Here is a 20,043-nt window from a genome sequence, read left to right as displayed (position 1 = left end):
GATATTATTTTTAATTTGTTTTTAATACAGCACTGTGGAAAAAAGGCAAAATTGTCTTGTGCTTTAATCTATGCTTCATTCATTGACCTCTTTAAGGCTACTTACTAGAGCGGGTGAAGGAGGAAGATTTTCATCCATTTGTGATTACTTCCTTATCTCTCATGTTCCTGTGAGCTTGGAATAAAAGATCTGGAATCAATTAGAAGCTTTCTATTCTGAAATGTTTAATACAAAGCACAATGATCTTTCCATATCTACTAAAACTACAGTATTAGCAGGTATTTTTCTTTATGTGTCATATTTTGTAGTGAATTCACTGTGTACTAGATTATATTTGCCATAGTGTTATGTCATTATGACATTTTTTACAAAAGTATTTGGACCTCAAATAACATTAGGGACCATTTCATTGTTATAGAAAACCATTAACCAAGTCACTAAAACACAATGGGGATGCATAAATCGAACATATTATGATTTTCAGTTTTCGTCTCATCTAGAGTCTTTTCCATTTTTATCTAGCTGTGTATTCAATAATAAATAGTTTGTACTACTAACACACATTGCATATTGCACCTCATATTGGACCTATTTTACTGAAGAAACATAGGTACTAGTTTTCATTCAAGGGCGACACATTACATGATCATTGTACCTAGTGTTTTCAGGATTGGAAGGGAGCAACAAGAGCGTGACCAGTCAGAAATGTGTGTAGATCCTATTATTAGAGATGAGCAAATTTTAGAAAAATTAGATTCGGACGATTCGGCGAATAAGAAAAAAAAATCCATTCGATCAGAATTAATTCTCATCAAATTTTTATTATTGATGTATTTTAATAATGTGTTTAATAAAGTGTGTGTGTTTCACTTTTTTTTCTCAAATTTTTTTATTTTTTTTAGGTAGTACTACTACTCCCACCATGGAACAGACTGTTCCATGATGGGAGTAGTAGTTCCTGTGCTAATAGAGAGATCGCCCCGGGTGTCACTTTTGACACCCGCTGCAATCGTCCTGTATAATGTATAGATGCGGGCGGCTTTCTCGCACCTAGATTGGACATGTCAGGAGTGATACCTACTGTGATCTGTCCATAAATGCAGGTACTACTGCTCCCAACATGGAGCACACTCTGCGCGATGCTGGAAGCTGTGGTACCTTTATTAATAAATCACATCTGACATCCGATGCGATCGTCCTGTATAATGTATAGATGCGGGTGGCCAGACGCTCTTCTCTGGTCAAACTGTAGTATGAGTATACGCCGTATATATACCTATTATTCATATTTCCTGAGAGCTGTGAGTGGCTGGAACCATCTGGGCAATCACAGCTCTCTGGGAAATATGAATAAGTGATGTGAATAAGTGATGTGAATTCTATTCACATCAATGGCCAGCGGAGTATAGTGCAGAGATGCGAGCACAGGAGAAAGCTGCTCCATCTCTGCAATAGAAAGGGCAATCGCATCGGGTGTCAGGAGTGACACCTGCTGTGATCTGTCTATTAATACAGGTACTACAGCTCCCATCATGGAACAGTCTGTTTCATGCTGGGAATAGTAGTACTACCTAAAAAATGTAAAAAATATAGAAAAAAAAGTGAAACACACACTTTATTAAACACAATATTAAAATACATTACTAATAAAAAGAAATTATTACACAAAATAGATTATTTTTACATTTAAATGGCCCCTTTCTAAATTTTTATTATTGTCGGCTACATTTTTAGGTCCCTTCCCGCCCACATAAATTGATCCCTCTATAAAAATTAACATTAAAATTTTTTTTTTTTTTGTCTTTCAGTTTTCAGGAGCGGGCAGAGACCAGAAAATTGAGTGCTCAATATATAAAATCTGACTAAAATAAGTAAAGTGAAAATGAAAAAAACTATGATTTAGAACGAGAACTAGAATTTTTTTTTTTAAATGCACTCCTCATTCATTTTTAATAATTGACTGTTGAATTTTCTGGTTTCTGCCAGCTCCCAAAAAATAAATAAATAAATAAATAAGTTAATGTTAATTTTTAAACAGGGATCATTTTACAGTCATGGCCATAAATGTTGGCATTCCTGAAATGTTTCAAGAAAATGAAGTAATTCTTACAGGAAAGGATTGTAGCAACACATGTTTGGCTGTACACGTTTATTCCCTTTGTGTGTATTGAAACCAAACCAAACAAGGGATGGAAAAAAGAAAATTGGACATAATGTCACACCAAACTCCAAAAATGGGCTGGACAAAATTATTGGCACCCTTAACTTAATATTTGGTTGTACACCCTTTGGAAAAAATAACTGAAATCAGTCGCTTCCTATAATCATCAATACGGTTCTTACACCTTTTCCCAACAGTATTTTTAAGATCTCTCCACAGGTGTTTAATGGGATTTAGATCTGGACTCATTGTTGCCACTTCAGAACTCTCCAGCGCTTTGTTGCCATCCATTTCTGGGGGCTTTTTGACTTATGTTTGGGGTCATTGTCTTGCTGGAAGATCCAAGATCTCGGACACAAACCCAGCTGTCTGACACTGGGCTACTGCGCGACTCAAAATCTGTTGGTAATCCTCAGATTTCATGATGCCTTGCACACATTCGAGGCACCCAGTGCAAGAGGCAGCAAAACAACCCCAAAACATAATTGAACCTCCACCACATTTCACTCTAGGTACTGTGTTCTCTTCTTTGTAGGCCTCATTCCGTTTTTGGTAAACAGTAGAATGATGTGCTTTACCAAAAGCTCCATCTTGGTCTCATCTGTCCACAAGACATTTTCCCAGAAGGATTTTGGCTTACTCAAGTTCATTTTGGCAAAATGTTTTAGTTTTTTTTAATGTATCTGTGTCAGCAGTGGGGTCCTCCTGGGTCTACTGCCATAGTGTTTCATTTCATTTCAATGTTGACGGCTAGTTTGCTCTGACATTGATACTCCCAGAGCCTGCAGGACAGCTTGAATATCTTTGGAACTTGTTTGGGGATGCTTATCCACCATCCGGACTATCCTGCGTTGACACCTTTCATAAATTTTTCTCTTCCATCCACGCCCAGGGAGATTAGCTACATTGCCATGGGTTGCAAACTTCTTAATAATCTTGTGGATTGTGGACAAAGGCAAATCTAGATCTCTGGAGATGGACTTGTAACCATGAGATTGTTGATATTTTTCCACAATTTTGGTTCTCAAGTCCTCAGACAGTTCTCTTCTCCTCTTTCTGTTGTCCATGATTAGTGTGGCACAAACAGACACAAAATGCAAAGATTAAGTGAACGTCTCTCCTTTTTATCTGCTTTCAGGTGTGATGTTTATATTGCCCACACCTGTTACTTGCCCCAGGTGAGTTTAAAGGAGCATCACATGCTTGAAACAATCTTATTTTTCCACAATTTTGAGAGGGTGCCAATAATTTTGTCCAGCCGATTTTTGGAGTTTGGTGTGAAATTATGTCCAATTAGCTTTTTTTCCTTCTTTTTTTGGTTTATTTCCAATACACACATGGGGGGGTTCATCATTATGTGTCTATTGTAGACACAGTTCTATCCATTTACACTTCTTGTCTATTGTACACTCTTGCTCAGTATTTACTAAGGCTGTTGCACTCCTTTGATAAATCTTGTGTAAATATAGAAACGCCCCCCCTTGCTCTACCGTACACTCCTTCTCTACCTCACAGGAAAAGTGGACACAGGGATTTTGTTCTATTGCTTTGAGGCCAGGATTCCATTAAGTTTTTTTGTCATAAAAAACACCAGAAAAAATGTTCCAGCTTTTTCCTGCATTTTGTCAGTTTTTCTTGTGTTTTTTTTCTTGCATTTTTTCTGGTATGTGGAAACCAAAAAAGGGTTAACGAGGGCTGTGGGGGAGTGTTTTTTTTAAGCAATTTTTTTTCCATTGTGTTGTGTTTTTTGTAATTGAATTTTCAGGCTTAGTAGTAGAAGGCGTCTTGTAGACATAACCTATTACTAGGCCGGAGCTTAGCGTTAGCCCCCAAAACAGCTAGTGCTAACCCCCAATTATTACACTGGTACCCACCGCCACAGGGTTTCCAGGAAGAGCCGGTACCAACAGGCCAAGAGAATCAAAAATGGCGCTCCTGGGCCTAGGCGGTAACAGGCTGGCATTATTTAGGCTGGGGAGGGCCAGTAACAATGGTCCTCGCCCACCCTGGTAATGTCAGGCTGTTGCTGCTTGGTTGATATCTGGCTGATACTGAAAAAATTAGGGAACCACACACTTTTTTTATTTAAAAAAAAAACGCATATGGTTCCCCCTATTTTCAGTATCAGCCAGATACCAACCAAGCAGCAGCAGCCTGACGTTACCAGGGTGGGCGAGGACCATTGTTACTGGCCCTCCCCATCCTAAATAAATCCAGCCTGTTACCGCCTAGGCCCAGGAGCACCATTTTTGACGCTCCGGGCCTGTTGGTACCAGCTCTTCCTGGCACCCCTGTGGCGGTGGGTACCAGGGTAATAATTGGGGGTTAGCGTTAGCTGATTTTTTTGGCAAACGCTATGCCCTGGCTTAGTAATGGATTCCGTCTATAAGACGGCTTCCACTACTAACCCTGAAAATTCAATTATAAAAAACAAGACACATTGAATAAAAAATGTTATTTAAAAAAAAAACACTTCCCCACAGCCCTCATTAACCATTTTATTGAATAAAAAATAAAAAAAAACGCTGGTCATCCTTGCAGTCCACCGAATCTGACGTAATCCTCCGCATTCACATATCTGAAATGAGAAGAAAAGAAAAAGAAATATGGGTTAGTACTTTTTTTTTTTTTGCTCTCCCCTGCAGCGTGCTCCTAAACAGGGAGCCTACAATTTTTGCTAAACTACAACTCCCATCATGGGGGCTGTAGTTAACTAACAGCTGGAGTCTCCCTATTTCGGAACACACTGCCAGAAAGGCTCTGTTCCCATTATGCAAAATGCATAATGTGAACAGAGATCTGTCTCTCTTCCCTTGGACTACTACTCCTATCATGGGACAGACACTGTCCCATGATGGGAGTAGTTGTAGTACCGCAGCGCTGCTGAGGGATGGCACTTGCACATTCCCCGGCTGCAGGACTTTTAGGACTACTACTCCCATCATGGACAGACTCTGCCCATGATGGGAGTTGTAGTCCAGGGGCTGAGGTGCAGATCGCACCGGGTCATTCTGCAGAGACCCGCTGCGATCCGCATGTAAGTTAACAAGCCAGCGGTACATGCGGCTACATCGCGCTGCCCGCTACTTGTATATACAACTGTCATAATTCAAACCCCCCCCCCCCCCCCCCCCTGGAGACAGGAGCTCTGATTGGTCAATAGCTGTTCTCCAATAAGAGCTCCCCTCTCCCGGCGGCGGTGATTATGAATTATGACTGCCGCCGGGAAACGGGAGCTCTGATTGGTGGAATAGCTATTGACCAATCAGAGCTCCCCTCTCCCGGGATTATGAATTATTACAGTGTATATAGAAGCCGCGGGCACCGCAATGTAGACACATGTACCACTCGGCTTGCTAACTTAAATGCGGATCGCAGCAGATCATTCTCTGGAGATCCGCTGCGATCTGCATTTATGAACTATACAAAGCGGCGGTACATGCGTCTACATTGCGGCTTCTATATACAGCTGTCATAATTCATAATTGCCGCCGCCGGGAGAGGGGAGCTCTGATTGGTCAACAGCTGTTCTCCAATCAGAGCTCCCCTCTCCCGGCGGGGATTATGAATCATGACAACTGTATATAGAAGCCACGGGCAGCGCGATGTAGCCGCATGTACCGCCCGGCTTGTTAACTTACATGCAGATCGCAGCGGGTCTCTGCAGAGGGACCCGGTGCGATCTGCACCTCAGCCCCTGGACTACAACTCCCATCATGGACAGTTTGTCCATGATGGGAGTAGTAGTCCTAAAAGTCCCACAGCCGGGGGATGTGCTAGTGCCATCCCTCAGCAGCGATGCGGTACTACAACTACTCCCATCATGGGACAGACTCTGTCCCATGATAGGAGTAGTAGTCCAAGGGCAGATCACTGGAGTTCACTCTCCTGCGATCCACATTTATTAACTATACAAGCCAGCGGTACATGCTGCTACACTGCGCTGCACGCCAGATCCTATATACAGCTCTTATAATTCATAATCGGGAGCTCTGATTGGTGGATAGCTATTGACCAATCAGAGCTCGCATGACCCGGGGGCGGGGATTATGAATTATGACAGTGTATACAGGAGCCGCGGGCAGCGCAGTGGAGCCGCATGTACCGCCAGCTTTTACAGTTAATAAATGCGGATCGCAGCGGGTCTCTGGATAATGACCTGCTGCGATCCGCACCTCAACCCCTGGACTACAACTCCCATCATGAGCAGAGTCTGTCCATGATGGGAGTTGCAGTCCTTACTGTGTGAAAATAGACACTTTGGTACGTGTCCTCTGAGGTGGTGTATATTTGCAGGAAAAAATTAGATTTGCGTTCTTTTTGTGCATCCCAAAAAATAAAACACAGTTAATAAATCCATGTCTATATAAAAGACTGGCTCTATGGTACACCTGAAGGGTGACAACTTTAGAAAAAGTTCCAACAAAAAAGACGCACAAAAAAACGCAGAAAATATCATTGCACAAGATTTTGCGCAAGAAAATACACTTAAAATTACTCTATAAAGATTGATGAATTACCCCCATAGGGAATAGACATGTGTATAGCAAAACACGTGTTGCTGAAATCCTTTTCTGTGAGAGATACTTAATTTCCTTGAAAAATGGCAGCGGTGCCAACATTTACGGTCATGACTGTATGTAGGCGGGCAGGGAATTAAAAATGGAGCCGACAATAATAAAAATGTAGAAAGGGCCATTTAAATGTAAGAATAATAAAAAATTTTAAATTCATTTAAATATTTTTTAAATTTTTTATTAGTAATGTATTTTAATATTGTGTTTAATAAAGTGTGTGTGTTTTTCACTTTTTTTTCTCAATGTTTTACATTTTTTTAGGTGGTACTACTACTCCCAGCATGGAACAGACTGTTCCATGATGGGAGCTGTAGTACCTGTACTAATAGACAGATCACAGCAGGTGTCACTCCTGACACCCGATGCGATTGCCCTTTCTATTGCAGAGATGGAGCAGCTTTCTCCTGTGCTCACATCTCTGCACTATACTCCACTGGCCATTGCTGTGAATAGAATTCACATCACTTATTCATATTTCCCACAGAGAGCTGTGATTGGCCAGATGGTTCCAGCTACTCACAGTTCTCTGTGGGAAATATGAATAATAGGTATATATACCGCATATACTCATACTACAGTGGGACCAGAGAAGAGCGGCCGGCCGCCTGCATCTATACGTTATACAGGACAATAGCATCGGGTGTGAGAGGTGACACCCGCTGTGATCTGTCTATTAATGCAGGTACTACATCTCCTAGCATGAAGCAGAGTGTGCTCCATGTTGGGAGCAATAGTACCTGCAGTTAAAGAAAGATCACAACACTGCTGACACCCACTGCGATCTTCCTATCTATTGTAGAGATGCGAGCACAAGAGAAAGCCGCTCACATCTATACATTATACAGAATGATTGCAGGGGTGTCGCTAATGAAGAAATTCCTTATTCGAAGTACGGATTCGGTCCAAATCGAATTTTTCATGAAATTCGGAACAAGTTCGACTTCGTCCGATTCGATTCGCTCATCTCTACCCATGATAGTCCTTAAGTATATATACTGGGGAAAAAACATTAATGGTGCTAATTATAAAAGATGGAATCTGTGAAAATATGCTATGTAGTCATTTTGTCAACAATTGAAATACCTATGAATGGAATATTGGGTCATATACATAATTCACCGCTCCATTCTAACCGGAAACTGGGGTCCCCATTGGAAATCTCCAGAAGTGAGACCCCTAAGATCAGCTAGTTATCCTCATTTTTTCATGACATAATTTGTTCCAGATTTTCGGTGCAGTTTTGATTATCTCCCTCACTGTGTTTGTGTCACATGCAGGGATGTAACTGAAGCCTTCTTTGGTGTTCTGAAAGCATATCCTGATATTGTGTTAAATTGTTTTAACATGAAACTGCATTCCTTAAATAGGCACTGTCACTTTAAAAAAACATACCACATCTTGTAGAGACATGTTAAAAGTTTTGATTGGTCAGGGTCTGAGTGACCGATAGCTAGAACTAGACAGGTGAAGAGCATGCATGTTCACACAACGGAATTTCCGTGCAGAGTCTCATTGAATTCAATGGGTTTCTGCTGTACTGTGTATATGGCTGTATTTCCATGCCCGCAGAAAGAATGAACCTGTCCATTCTTTCTGTGGACTCTGCACAAAATGCATAACCATCTGTGAAATGTCTGCACAGAGATTGGGGTGTTTTACTGCACATTGTTGCCGAAAAGAAAGTGGAAACCTTTCCTAAAGGATACATTTCAGTAAAACTTGAGGTCATAGAGAAAGGGAATGATTGGCAAAAGTTAATATATTTTGGTCACTGTACGTGCTGAACATATTCATGACATCACTGTGCACTATCATAGTTTGGCTTCTGGTTTTACACAGTACAAGGCATTGTTATTTTTTTCTCAGACACGATCAAAGCAGTCATTTCTTTTGTTCTAGTGACACATGAGTCTTATCTTTCTTTTATAATACATTACACACCATATGTCAAGTGTTACAAACAACAAGCTTTTCCTTATCAATTCATGGCCAATTTACAACTCCTACACACATTCCAATTACATCTTTTGTTCAAGATATGGAATAACACCATGGAAGGCAATTGTAGGAGTCATTGAGGGCAACCTGAAGGGCTAAATTATGGTATGACCCTGACTGAGCATCACATCCATCATTGTGTAGTCGTAGACAAGTCTCTGAGAAAATGGGCTGTAAACTGGCTATAAGTTGGCTATTCGTGCCTGAGTGGTGGTTATGACTGTTATAGAATCTCAACTGATCTAACTAAAAAACTGATTAACTAAAATGTAACACAATCGGTTTAATCTCATGTCTAGAGGACCTGGCTGAGCCCTAGAGGTTACCGCCCTTCTACTAAACCGTATTTTTAGGGCAGTTACATGGAAATGACTGATAGGCAGGACTATAATAACTAAGGAGATACTATAGCATGCAGAAGATCTCTCTGATGTACATGTTGTTTGTGAGTGTGGCTGTGTTATCATGCAAATAGTGACTTTCGTAGTATAGTGCATCACACTGCAGAATTTCAAGATTCAGGACCTTTCAAAAAAGAATGAGCATGTTCATTATTTTGGCAAAATTCCACCAGACTGCATTGTCATCTATGGAGACAGTGCATGTCCATGCTGTCCTACCACTGGGCAGAGATATAGAATTGTGGACTGGCCCTTACAGGAATTAAGGTGTTGGATGTAAAGAGGGTATTAGCAAATAAAACTGAATTACTATGAAAAGATACACATATTTGTGGTGAGCCACCGTTGTATGGCAGAACCATGGGTGTAGCGGACTGAGTGGTGGGGTCGGATGGTATTAACCCCTGGGGCAAGATGTTAACCCCTACTGTTCGTGACGCCAGGATCTGATTGTTTGGTTTAGGGCACCGCCGACAACAAACCCAAAACGGCATATAGTAAAGGAGTGTCCAAAGCAGAGTTTTGATGCAACTGAAACTTCACTGAAGGAGGCATAAAACAGTCATTACAAATAGCCAACTTCCACAGAGGGGACCGGGACACAGGGAACCTCTCAGGCTTGCTTGGACTTGTAGTTGCAATAATAATGATGATGCAGGCCACTGTACTACTGTTATGACTTTGGTAGGGACACTAAGGACTTAAAGGGGTATTCCAGGAAAAACCTTTTTTTATATATGTCAACTGGCTCCGGAAAGTTAAACAGATTTATAAATTACTTCTATTAAAAAATCTTAATCCTTCCAATAGTTATTAGCTTCTGAAGTTTTCTGTCTAACTGCTCAATGATGATGTCACGTCCCAGGAGCTGTGCATGATGGGAGAATATCCCCATAGGAACTGCACAGCTCCCGGGACGTGAGTCTTCAGAGAGCAATTAGACAGAAAACAACAACTCAACTTCAGAAGCTAATAACTATTGGAAGAATTAAGATTTTTTAATAGAAGTAATTTACAAATCTGTTTAACTTTCCGGAGCCAGTTGATATATAAAAAAAACTTTTGGCCTGGAATGCCCCTTTAACTTGTTCTCACAGATCTGATGTGGCTGCAGGTTTATAGGCTTTGGCCTAGATATGCTGGACTTGACTTGTACAGGACTTGTGCTTGCTTTGATTGCAGGAACTAAGAGAGTGCAGAAACAAGAGAGTGAATGTGGACACTACAACCCCTTATATCAGGGGGGCTGGACTAAAGCCCATTGGTAGCTGGTTGCCTGTGGTTACCTGTGCCCATGGAACTCTGGGTATCATGTGATCACACATCACATGACATATCACATGACCTTAGGAAGCTCCTATACACAGTAAATATCCTAATAATATTTATATAAAGTTTACATTCACTGTACAGTACTTATAATAGATGTACATACTTTATATACAATAGAATACCATATCATGACTTAGGGGGACCCTGCAGGAGAGCCCTGTGGACCTGAGGGACTCTACCTGAGGGGACTGTAGGACTGTACAGAACCATGTTCTGTACCGGGACACCACATATTTTCCATCTTTTCAGCCCAGGGCTAAGCAATTACTTTTCTTCAATATGACTGATCAATCATATTGGTTGTAAGTTCTACTGGCATTGCAATGATCTAGAAAGATCAGGGCATAAGGAAAAAGTTTTTACATAACAAAGACAAATTTGATAGCTTGTGATAAGATAAACCAGATAAGTAGTATACTGTCCTTGTATAGTACTTTATTATGTAAATCAGTGCAATAGGGCTTGTATCCATGGATCTAGTCATGAAAAATCCTATTCTTCACTGCAGAGTTATAGATATGACTATAAAATACTTTAAAACTGCTTATGTGACGTTTTTACTTTTCAAGATGACCTATAATGATCTACCGGATATGTCTATAATATCCGCAACATCCAAAGACATGATTCTGCAAATTAATATTTCTACATACTGAGTGATTGCTTTAGTAATATTTATATAACTGTGTAATATTTGTTATGTATTGTTCCTTGGCCACGTTGTTTTCTTTGGCCAATCTTTCCTTTGTTGTACATTTCTCAAAAAAAATCCAATAAAAATAATTTAAACCATAAAAGAGCTTACCTGCAGTAATTTACCCTGTGACAAAACCAATAGATGTGTGATAGTATTGACTTTAAAAATACTATCATACTATTACCATGACATTCACCTATACAAGGCCATTATTACCACTTTATGCTATCTGAAAAATACCATAAAACTGTTGCTAAATAAAACACTACACAAAGAGCAATATTACCACAAACAGTGGCATAAACAAGTAATACAATAGAACTCAGCAGACCGTGTGAGTACACTGCAGTCACCGCCAATGACATTTCCTGATTGGAGTTGCTAGTTTTTCTATTTCTTTTCCATCTATCCATAAATGATGACTTTTCCCATCCCTGACTCATCTTTGAGCTAGTTATCTCTTGCTTCTTACTTTTCAGCACCCTTCCCACCTATTAGCCACAAAATTTCAATGTATCTTCCTGACACCTCTTAATAGTACCATCCTACTGCCAATGACTCACCATATTCCTGTGATAAAAGGAGAAACTCAGGCTACAGGCATCTTCCAATATTGTACCACACCATACACAATCATATACCATACATCATCCATAATCCCACCATATATGATCATAGTCCAGATATTTTTCATCATACATATTAACACCCTGCACAAACAATCATCACACATTGGTTTGTCCCTCTCTCATTTTTAGCGCATATTAAAGATCTATAAGGTTTTTGAAGATAAAACAGTTTGACCCCTTGCCCTCATGGTACACATTGATACAGTTTTTTTTCCCAGACACCCACCTGTGCTTTGCAGCCAATTATTGATCCCACTACCACATTCACACACCACCAATTTCCTCTAGTCATGGTAAACACAGTCCAGTCTTTGAATGCTCACACGTAGCAGTTGCTCTAGTTTTAACTAGCGTGCAGACATTGGCTAGAAGGGGTAACACCAGGTCTTAGAGTACATTAGTCTACAAGCCTTTCCTGGCTGTCGACCTGCTCTTTTGACGTCAATGAATTGCTCAAGCCAGCACTGGAGTCCCAGAGCCTCATACACAGTGGGCTGTAAGTGGCTTTGGTCCTACCAGAATGACTGGTGAAAAGGTGATGGCCCCCTGCTCTGTCATAGCATTCAACTGTTTGATACAGTTGTAAGCATGGGGGGGGGGGGGGGGCTCCTTTAAAAATAACCAACTACATCCTACCATCCAGAAAAGTGGTATCACCTTGCTGTACCCTGGCATGATGACACTCCTGAAGATGTGTAGGCAAATAACCCCAGTAAAACCTATACCAGTTAAATTGTGCAGCTTTCAGGTTGGGATATAATATAATATCTTCCATCATACTAGTTTAGATTTATTGGTTATGATTTTGTAAGACCACTAGTGTTCAAGCAGACATAGCAAAACATTGTATCTAGTACTATTATTTAACATTTGTAATTGTTATTAAATGAACCACCATTGGATAAAAGAATAATGCCCAATAATGCCAATAAATAATAAACCTAAAAACTGTAACATAAATACCAAAATAATGCTTGTTTTGTTCTTTTATTTTTTAGTGAATTTACTGGATTCACGGTCGGTCATGGGTGACCTTGGATGGATAGCATACCCAAAAAACGGGGTAAGGCATGTGCTCATAAGAAGTCAGTTAAAAAATCTGCCACATCTTTAATAGGTTCATTTGTTTTGACTGTAAGCTACAACTTTTTATCTGAGTTTTCTATTGTGTGATTCCCATAATTTGCTGCATTTATGTTGTACATGATGTATCTGTCAGCAAGCGTCAGGCGCTTTTTTACTTTTTATTTTTTTTTGCCTCTCTGTTCTAAGACAAATTACTGGTTTGTTTCCTTGGTAGGGAAATCAGTTTATGCAGCATTTGTTCCATGATAGAATTCACTTCTTGCTGTGAGACAGAAAACAGGATTATACAAAGGGAGCACATTATATTTCTTTCAAGTGGCTGCAGTTTTGGCCTACAGTTAATGTTTATTATGATATATGCCTGAAAAACCCATTGAAACATACTTCATTTATAGTGTGGTGCGTAGCATGGGAAAGGTAAAATAAGTGATCTCATAGCGATACATATGAAGGAACCCTGGGGGCTGCACCAAGCCTTTAAAGGGGTACTTTGGTGGGGGGAAAAAAAATTCTGATCAACTGTCTCCAAAAAGTTAAGCAGTTTTGTAAATGACTTCTATTAAAAAATCTTAATCCTTTCAGTTCTTATCCGCTGCTGTATGCTACAGAGGGAGTGAAGTTGTTCTTTTCTGTCTGAACACAGCGCTCTTTGCTGACACTTCTAAAATGGAGAGATGTGTCAGCAGAGAGCACTGTGGTAAGGCAGAAATGAAATTCTAAAAGAAAAGAACTTCTTCTGTAGCATACAGCAGCTGATAAGTACTGGAAGGATTAACATATTTAAGTAGTTTACAAATCTGTTTAACTTTCTGACATAAGTTGATTTGAAATAAAAATGTTTGTTTTCCATCGGAGTACCCCTTTAATGCCATAGTGTAGAGCTCAGGCATGAGGGACCATCACAATAAACATCATGTGAATATTCATTCTAAATGTTTGTATTGGCATTCAGTGATTTGAAGAAGGTATGATCAATGACATCCTCAATACAGCTTTTCTGGTTTGCTGCTAGGACACATTTTATACTTGCCAAAGACAAAAAAAAAAAAAAAAAAACGAATTGTACAAATTTTTTTTTTATCATATTGACCCCTATATCACTATATTTTTGGATACAGGCCACCTGGCCTTTGTTAAATGCCATTGAGCACCTTATAATAATTAGTAGTGTTGCTCGCGAATATTCGCAATGCGAATTTTATTCGCGAATATCGCATATTCGCGAATATAGCACTATATATTCGTAATTACGAATATTGTTTTTTTTTTTTTTTTTTTTTTTTTTTTTGTTTTTTTTCACAGTACACATCACAGTGATCATCCCTTTCTGCTTCCAGCTTGTGTGGTGTAAAGAAGGCTCTAATACTACTGTGTGAGACCGGCGTGCGAATTTCCGCATATGCAAAAATTTGCATATGCTAATTTTCGCATATGCGAATTTTCGCTTATGTTAATTTCTGTATATGCTAATTTTCGCATATGTGAATTTTCGCATACGCGAATTTTCGCATATACGAAAATAAATCGATAATATTGCGAATATGCGAATATTCGCGAATATATCACGCATATTCGTCCATATATTCGCGAATATTCGCGAATTCGAATATGGCCTATGCCGCTCAACACTAATAATTAGTGCCTAATTTTGCAAAGCATAACATTTTCTTAAAAAATGAATAAAGATTGATGGATATGGCTAAAAGTCTAACCCAAGCAGAGCCTGGGACGCAAAACAAATACTAAAAATGAAAGTACTAGATATGAAGTCCCTTTAATTCTGTACTAAAGGAAACTCGGAGTCACAAATAGCACATACACCTCCTTTATTATACCTGAAGAAGAGTGCAGATTACCTAAATTAATATAGACCATAGAACAGACCCGAAAACAAAAACATATACACACGCATATGGGCTGCCAGCCCAGTAAACAATACACGCATGGGATGCAACCAAGTGTCTTATATACAGACAATGAAACTAGTTTAGAAAATGAGAGACACTAAGACATAGGTGCACACCAAAGTATCGTGGAAAATTACCCAACGGATTGTGACTTATAAGCATAGAAAACACATGTAAAAACATTTAAAATGCTCACATAAAAACACACTACAATCTGAGGGGCAAGACATTCACCTCATAGAGTACATGCAAGAAACAACAATATCAGCAATACACAGTGACCCAGAAACGATTGTAATAATCAGAAAATATGCAGCACAACTATCCTTAGGGGTGGACACAGTAACTATAACCCCTGTCCCACAAATAGTGCAAATATTAAATAGATATCAATGCATGAGACAAAGAAGACCACAACTGCAGTCTATGATTGGAAATAGAAGGGTACAGCCTGGATGGCATGCACTCCACAGGGAACCCACATGCTCTGTTGCTCTAGGCAATTTCCTTATGGGTGTTGCAAATGAAAACAGGACATGCCTTATATACTTTTATGAATGTACTGTATTCATCAGGGTATAACACGCACCAGCCTATAACACGCACCCTCATTTTTCCAAGGAAATTTGGGTAAAAAGTACAGACCACACTCCTTACCCTTTCAACAAATACAGACCCCTGAAATGAAAATAGATAAAAGATGATTTTAGACATTCAGAATACTTCAGACACCTTTTCCCATTAATCACAGGAAAAAAAAAACTATTATAAAAAAAATAAACACAAATGGTATTGCTATGTTCAAATATTATTCACAAATCCCGGATAGCCGTTTATGCAATGGCCCCGACATACAAAAGCATCGTATGTTGATGCTGACTTCAACATGCGATGGTCTCTGAGAGGCCATCGCATGTGGAAGTTATCATATGTCGGGGCCATCGTAGGTCGGGGGGTCACTGTATATATATATATATGAAAATGTCTGAACTATTAAAGAGTGGTGTTATATACACTGCTTAGTTATTTCCATAATACAAATTGATTTATAATTGATAATAATATAATAATTGATAATAATATAATAACATGCATTCCAGAAAAAATAAAAAATAAATTAAAAATAAAAAAACATCAAAAAGTTAAATATACCCCCAAAATGGAAAAACAACATGCAGTACATATCCAGAAAGTCCAGAAAATGAAAAAAAAACTGAGGCAGCTATGCAGGGAGCAGCCATAGTAGCCATAGGCAAAGTGTCCTTTTTTCAACTGTATATTAAAGAAAAAATGGGAAATAAATTGTTTACCCACACAGGGGGCCAGACAGTTGACATGTTTTAGGTTACCCCTAACTTAGATAACCAAACTCAAAACATGTCAACTGTGCGAATATCTGAGTTTATGAAGGTTTTAACAAAGGCTAAGTTTTATTGAAGACCTGTAGATAGAATCAATCAGCTATTGCTGTAATGGTACTGACTCATAGAATAAAGATACTAGCCCATATTTATCCATCAACCTGAAGTCCTAATTGTCTGTTTTTCCCACAGTAACCAATCACAGCTCAACTTTCACTTTACCAGAGCTCGTTAAGATATGAAAGCTGAGCTTTGATTGGTTATTATGGGAAAAACAGACAATTAGGGTTTTAGGCTGATTGATAAATCAGGGCCAATAAGTCAGTCAGTAAAATTGGTCCTACAAAGAACAAGCCATAATGTGGTTCTGTAGATGGAAAATCAAAAGAGTTATGGCTCCTTGAAGCTGAGGAGGAAAATATGAAAATGCAAGACAGATAGATAGGTAAATAAATAAATAAGATAGATAGATGAATAAATAGAAAGATAGATAGATAGATAAATACACTGCTCAACAAAGTAAAGGGAACATTAAGATAACACATCCTAAATCTGAATGAACTAATCGTATGAAATACTTTCGTCTTTACAAAGTTGAATGTGCTGACAACAAAATCACACAAAAACTACCAATGGAAATCAAATTTATCAACCCATGGAGGTCTGGATATGGAGTCAGAATCAAAGTGGAAAACCACACTACAGGCTGATCCAACTTTGATGTAATGTCCTTAAAACAAGTCAAAATGAGGCTAAGTAGTGTGTGTGGCCTCCACGTGCCCGTATGACCTCCCTACAATGCCTGGGCGTGCTCCTGATGAGGTGGCAGATGGTCTCCTGAGGGATGTCCTCCCAGATCTGGACTAAAGCATCTGCCAACTCCTGGACAGTCTGTGGTGCAACGTGGCGTTGGTGGATGGAGCGAGACATGATGTCCCAGATGTGCTCAATCATATTCAGGTCTGGGGAACGGGTGGCCAGTCCATAGCATCAATGCCTTCCTCTTGCAGGAATGGCTGACACACTCCAGCCACATGAGGTCTAGCTTTGTCTTGCATTAGGAGGAACCCAGGGCCAACTGCACCAATATATGGTCGCACAAGGGGTCTGAGGATCTCATCTCGGGACCTAATGGCAGTCAGGCTACCTCTGACAAGCACATGGAGGGCTGTGCACCCCTCCCCCCCCCAAAGAAATGCCACCCAGAAGAAATGCCACCCCACACCATTACTGACCAACTGCCATACCGGTCATGCTGGAGGATGTTGCAGGGAGCAGAATGTTCTCCACAGTATCTCCAGACTCTGTCACGTCTGACACATGCTCAGTGTGAACCTGCTTTCATCTGGGAAAAGAGCACAGGGCGCCAGTGGCGAATTTGGAAATCTTGATGTTCTCTGGCAAATGCCAAACATCCTGTTGTGCTGAAAGCCCTCATACCACCCTCCTGGAGTTTGTTTCTGACCGTTTGAGTGGACACATGCGTGACCTGTTGGAGGTCATTTTGCAGGGCTCTGGCAGTGCTCCTCCTGCTCCTCCTTGCACAAAGGAAGAGATAGCGGTCCTGCTGCTGGGTTGTTGCCCTCCTACGCCCACCTCCACGTCTCCTGATGTACTGGCCTGTCTCCTGGTAGCGCCTCCATGCTCTGGACACTGTGCTGACAGACACAGCAAACCTTCTTGCCACAGCTCGCCTGAGCCACTTGTGTGGGTTGGAGACATGCTACCACTAAAGCAAGTGAAAGCAAGGAAGCATAGAAACTGAGAAGTGGTCTGTGGCCACCACCTGCAGAATCACTCCTTTATTGGGGGTGTCTTGCTAATTGCCTATAATTTTCACCTGTTGTCTGTTCCATTTTCACAACAGCATGGGAAATTGATTGTCAATCAGTGTTGCTTCCTGAGTGGACAGTGTGATTTCACAGAAGTGTGATTGACTTGGAGTTACATTGTGTTGTTTAGGTGTTCCCTTTATTTTTTTTGAGCAGTGTAGATAGATAGATGAATAGATAGATAGATAGATGAATAGATAGATAGATAGGTAGATAGGTAGATAGATAGATAGTTAGGTAGATAGATAGATAGGTAGAGAGAGAGAGAGAGAGAGAGAGAGAGAGAGAGAGATAGAGATAGATAGATAGATAGATATGAGATAGATAGATAGAGAGATAGAGAGATAGATAGAGAGATAGATAGATAGATAGATAGAGAGAGAGATAGTTAGATTGATATGAGATGGATAGATAGATAGATAGATAGATAGAGAGATAGATAGATAGATAGATAGATAGATAGATAGAGAGATAGAGAGATAGATAGATAGATAGATCTTATATCCTTTGTTGGCTAATTATATGTAGTTTATTGAATATTACAAAATGAGGTCTTAATGACAGAAGTTCCTATACAGATAAATTATTTATTGATTTACTTTGCACACACGGACGTCGGAGATACTGCGGTCTCTGATGCATCATTTGCTTTATGAACTACCAATGGCTTTTGTGTGCTACAACTTTTAATTAAGTCATGTGGAATAATGGAGCTATCAAGCCGTTTCCTTCTTTGAGGCTACGGAGGGTGCAGAACGTTACACCCATGTGTACAGACTGATGGAGTCATTCTACAGCGCGCTCCCCACCCTTATGACCCATTTACTGTACTTATCATGCTGATTTTATTTTCCTCTATTTACATATTCTGGAATACAATTGCTTTCTTTAGGAAACTACACATCTGCTTACTGTAGGCAGTCAGATTCCCTTTGAAGGATTCTGGGAGTTTTCTGCACAATATGGAAGATAACCCTCTTTAGTCCGCTGAGAATATAGAGTATGTGGCGTGGCTGGCTGCACAACATGTTCCCTTTCTGTCTCTACTCAGACAGCATTATAAGCATTCCTTTCAACTGCGGTGCGATGGGACGCCTAATGCTGTCACAGCCATATCTAACTGGATGAATTAAGCTACATGATTTAAAAAGATACAAAGATGGTGGGGAACGCTGAATGCCGTGGTACTGGCATCATGTCAACGAGAGGAGATCGCTTCTAAACAAGAGGCTGAACAAATGGTCGGGAGATGACCCACATAGACTGCATTACATTTCCTTCAGTTCTTTTCTATCTGCAGGAGAAAATGGATTCGATAAATGTTATATGTGTAGCAGGCGTTGATGGACATGGATAGAAATGAAATTCATCACAGTCCATCTTTATTAACCACTTCAGGACCAGCAGTACTCCAACAATTTTACAGGATATGTTTTCTGGGCGGGCCTGAGTGTTGGAGACGCAGTTGTGTGTCTCACACGCTGTTCATGGAATGTTCTTTTGTGTTATCTGGTTCGTGTTTTCAGAGGTTACAGACATGCACAGTTTACTTAGTCAGCATGCTTCAGGAGCACATTAGTGTTTCAGCACCGGCCTCGCTGTAGCGAGCGATTGAGGAGACTTGGCATAACCATTCAGCCAATGCATTGTGGGCTTTATAGCGCATTGGACTGTAGGGCACAGGAATGAAAAGGAAAAGAGGATTTTTGGCATCCTAAAGTCATGTCACATAGCCGTCTTGGTAATTGGCTTATCCAGGGCAGCCGTGGTATGAATATGTGTTATCCAGCAGAAAGAATAATATACTTGATTTTTTTTTCCTATTGCAGCTTGCAAATATTATGCTATTTTTAGTGGAGCAAAATAAAAATATATATTAAAACGGGACAAAAATTATTATTATAAAAGCAAATATACTATGCCTTTATGATTGGTATGTAAATGTATGATACAATGTAATGTGAGGTATATGGCATTTTATTATAATAGCTACTTTATAATCCTAGCTATGTGCATACTATCTAATACATGCCTATGCGACACTTTATTATTTTACTATACA

At 39.8% G+C, this 20,043-nt stretch overlaps 1 protein-coding gene across 4 annotated transcripts in view; it reads left to right on the top strand.

Moving 5' to 3' along the window:
- EPHA5 (EPH receptor A5) overlaps nucleotides 1–20,043 on the top strand; it is a 384,474-nt gene that overhangs the window by 49,079 nt on the left and 315,352 nt on the right. For all 4 annotated transcript variants that reach the window (XR_008891897.1, XM_056568879.1, XM_056568880.1 and 1 more), the window contains exon 2: nucleotides 12,794–12,858. Coding sequence is in view for 3 of the 4 variants with exons in the window: in XM_056568879.1 (XP_056424854.1) it covers nucleotides 12,794–12,858 (65 nt within the window). In the remaining variant the exon portion in view is untranslated. The remainder of the gene's footprint in view (nucleotides 1–12,793; nucleotides 12,859–20,043) is intronic.

This window comes from Hyla sarda, chromosome 1, assembly GCF_029499605.1.
Source record: "Hyla sarda isolate aHylSar1 chromosome 1, aHylSar1.hap1, whole genome shotgun sequence".
In the NCBI taxonomy this organism is placed as follows: Eukaryota; Metazoa; Chordata; class Amphibia; order Anura; family Hylidae; genus Hyla; species Hyla sarda.
This window is presented reverse-complemented; position numbering and strand designations above follow the sequence as displayed.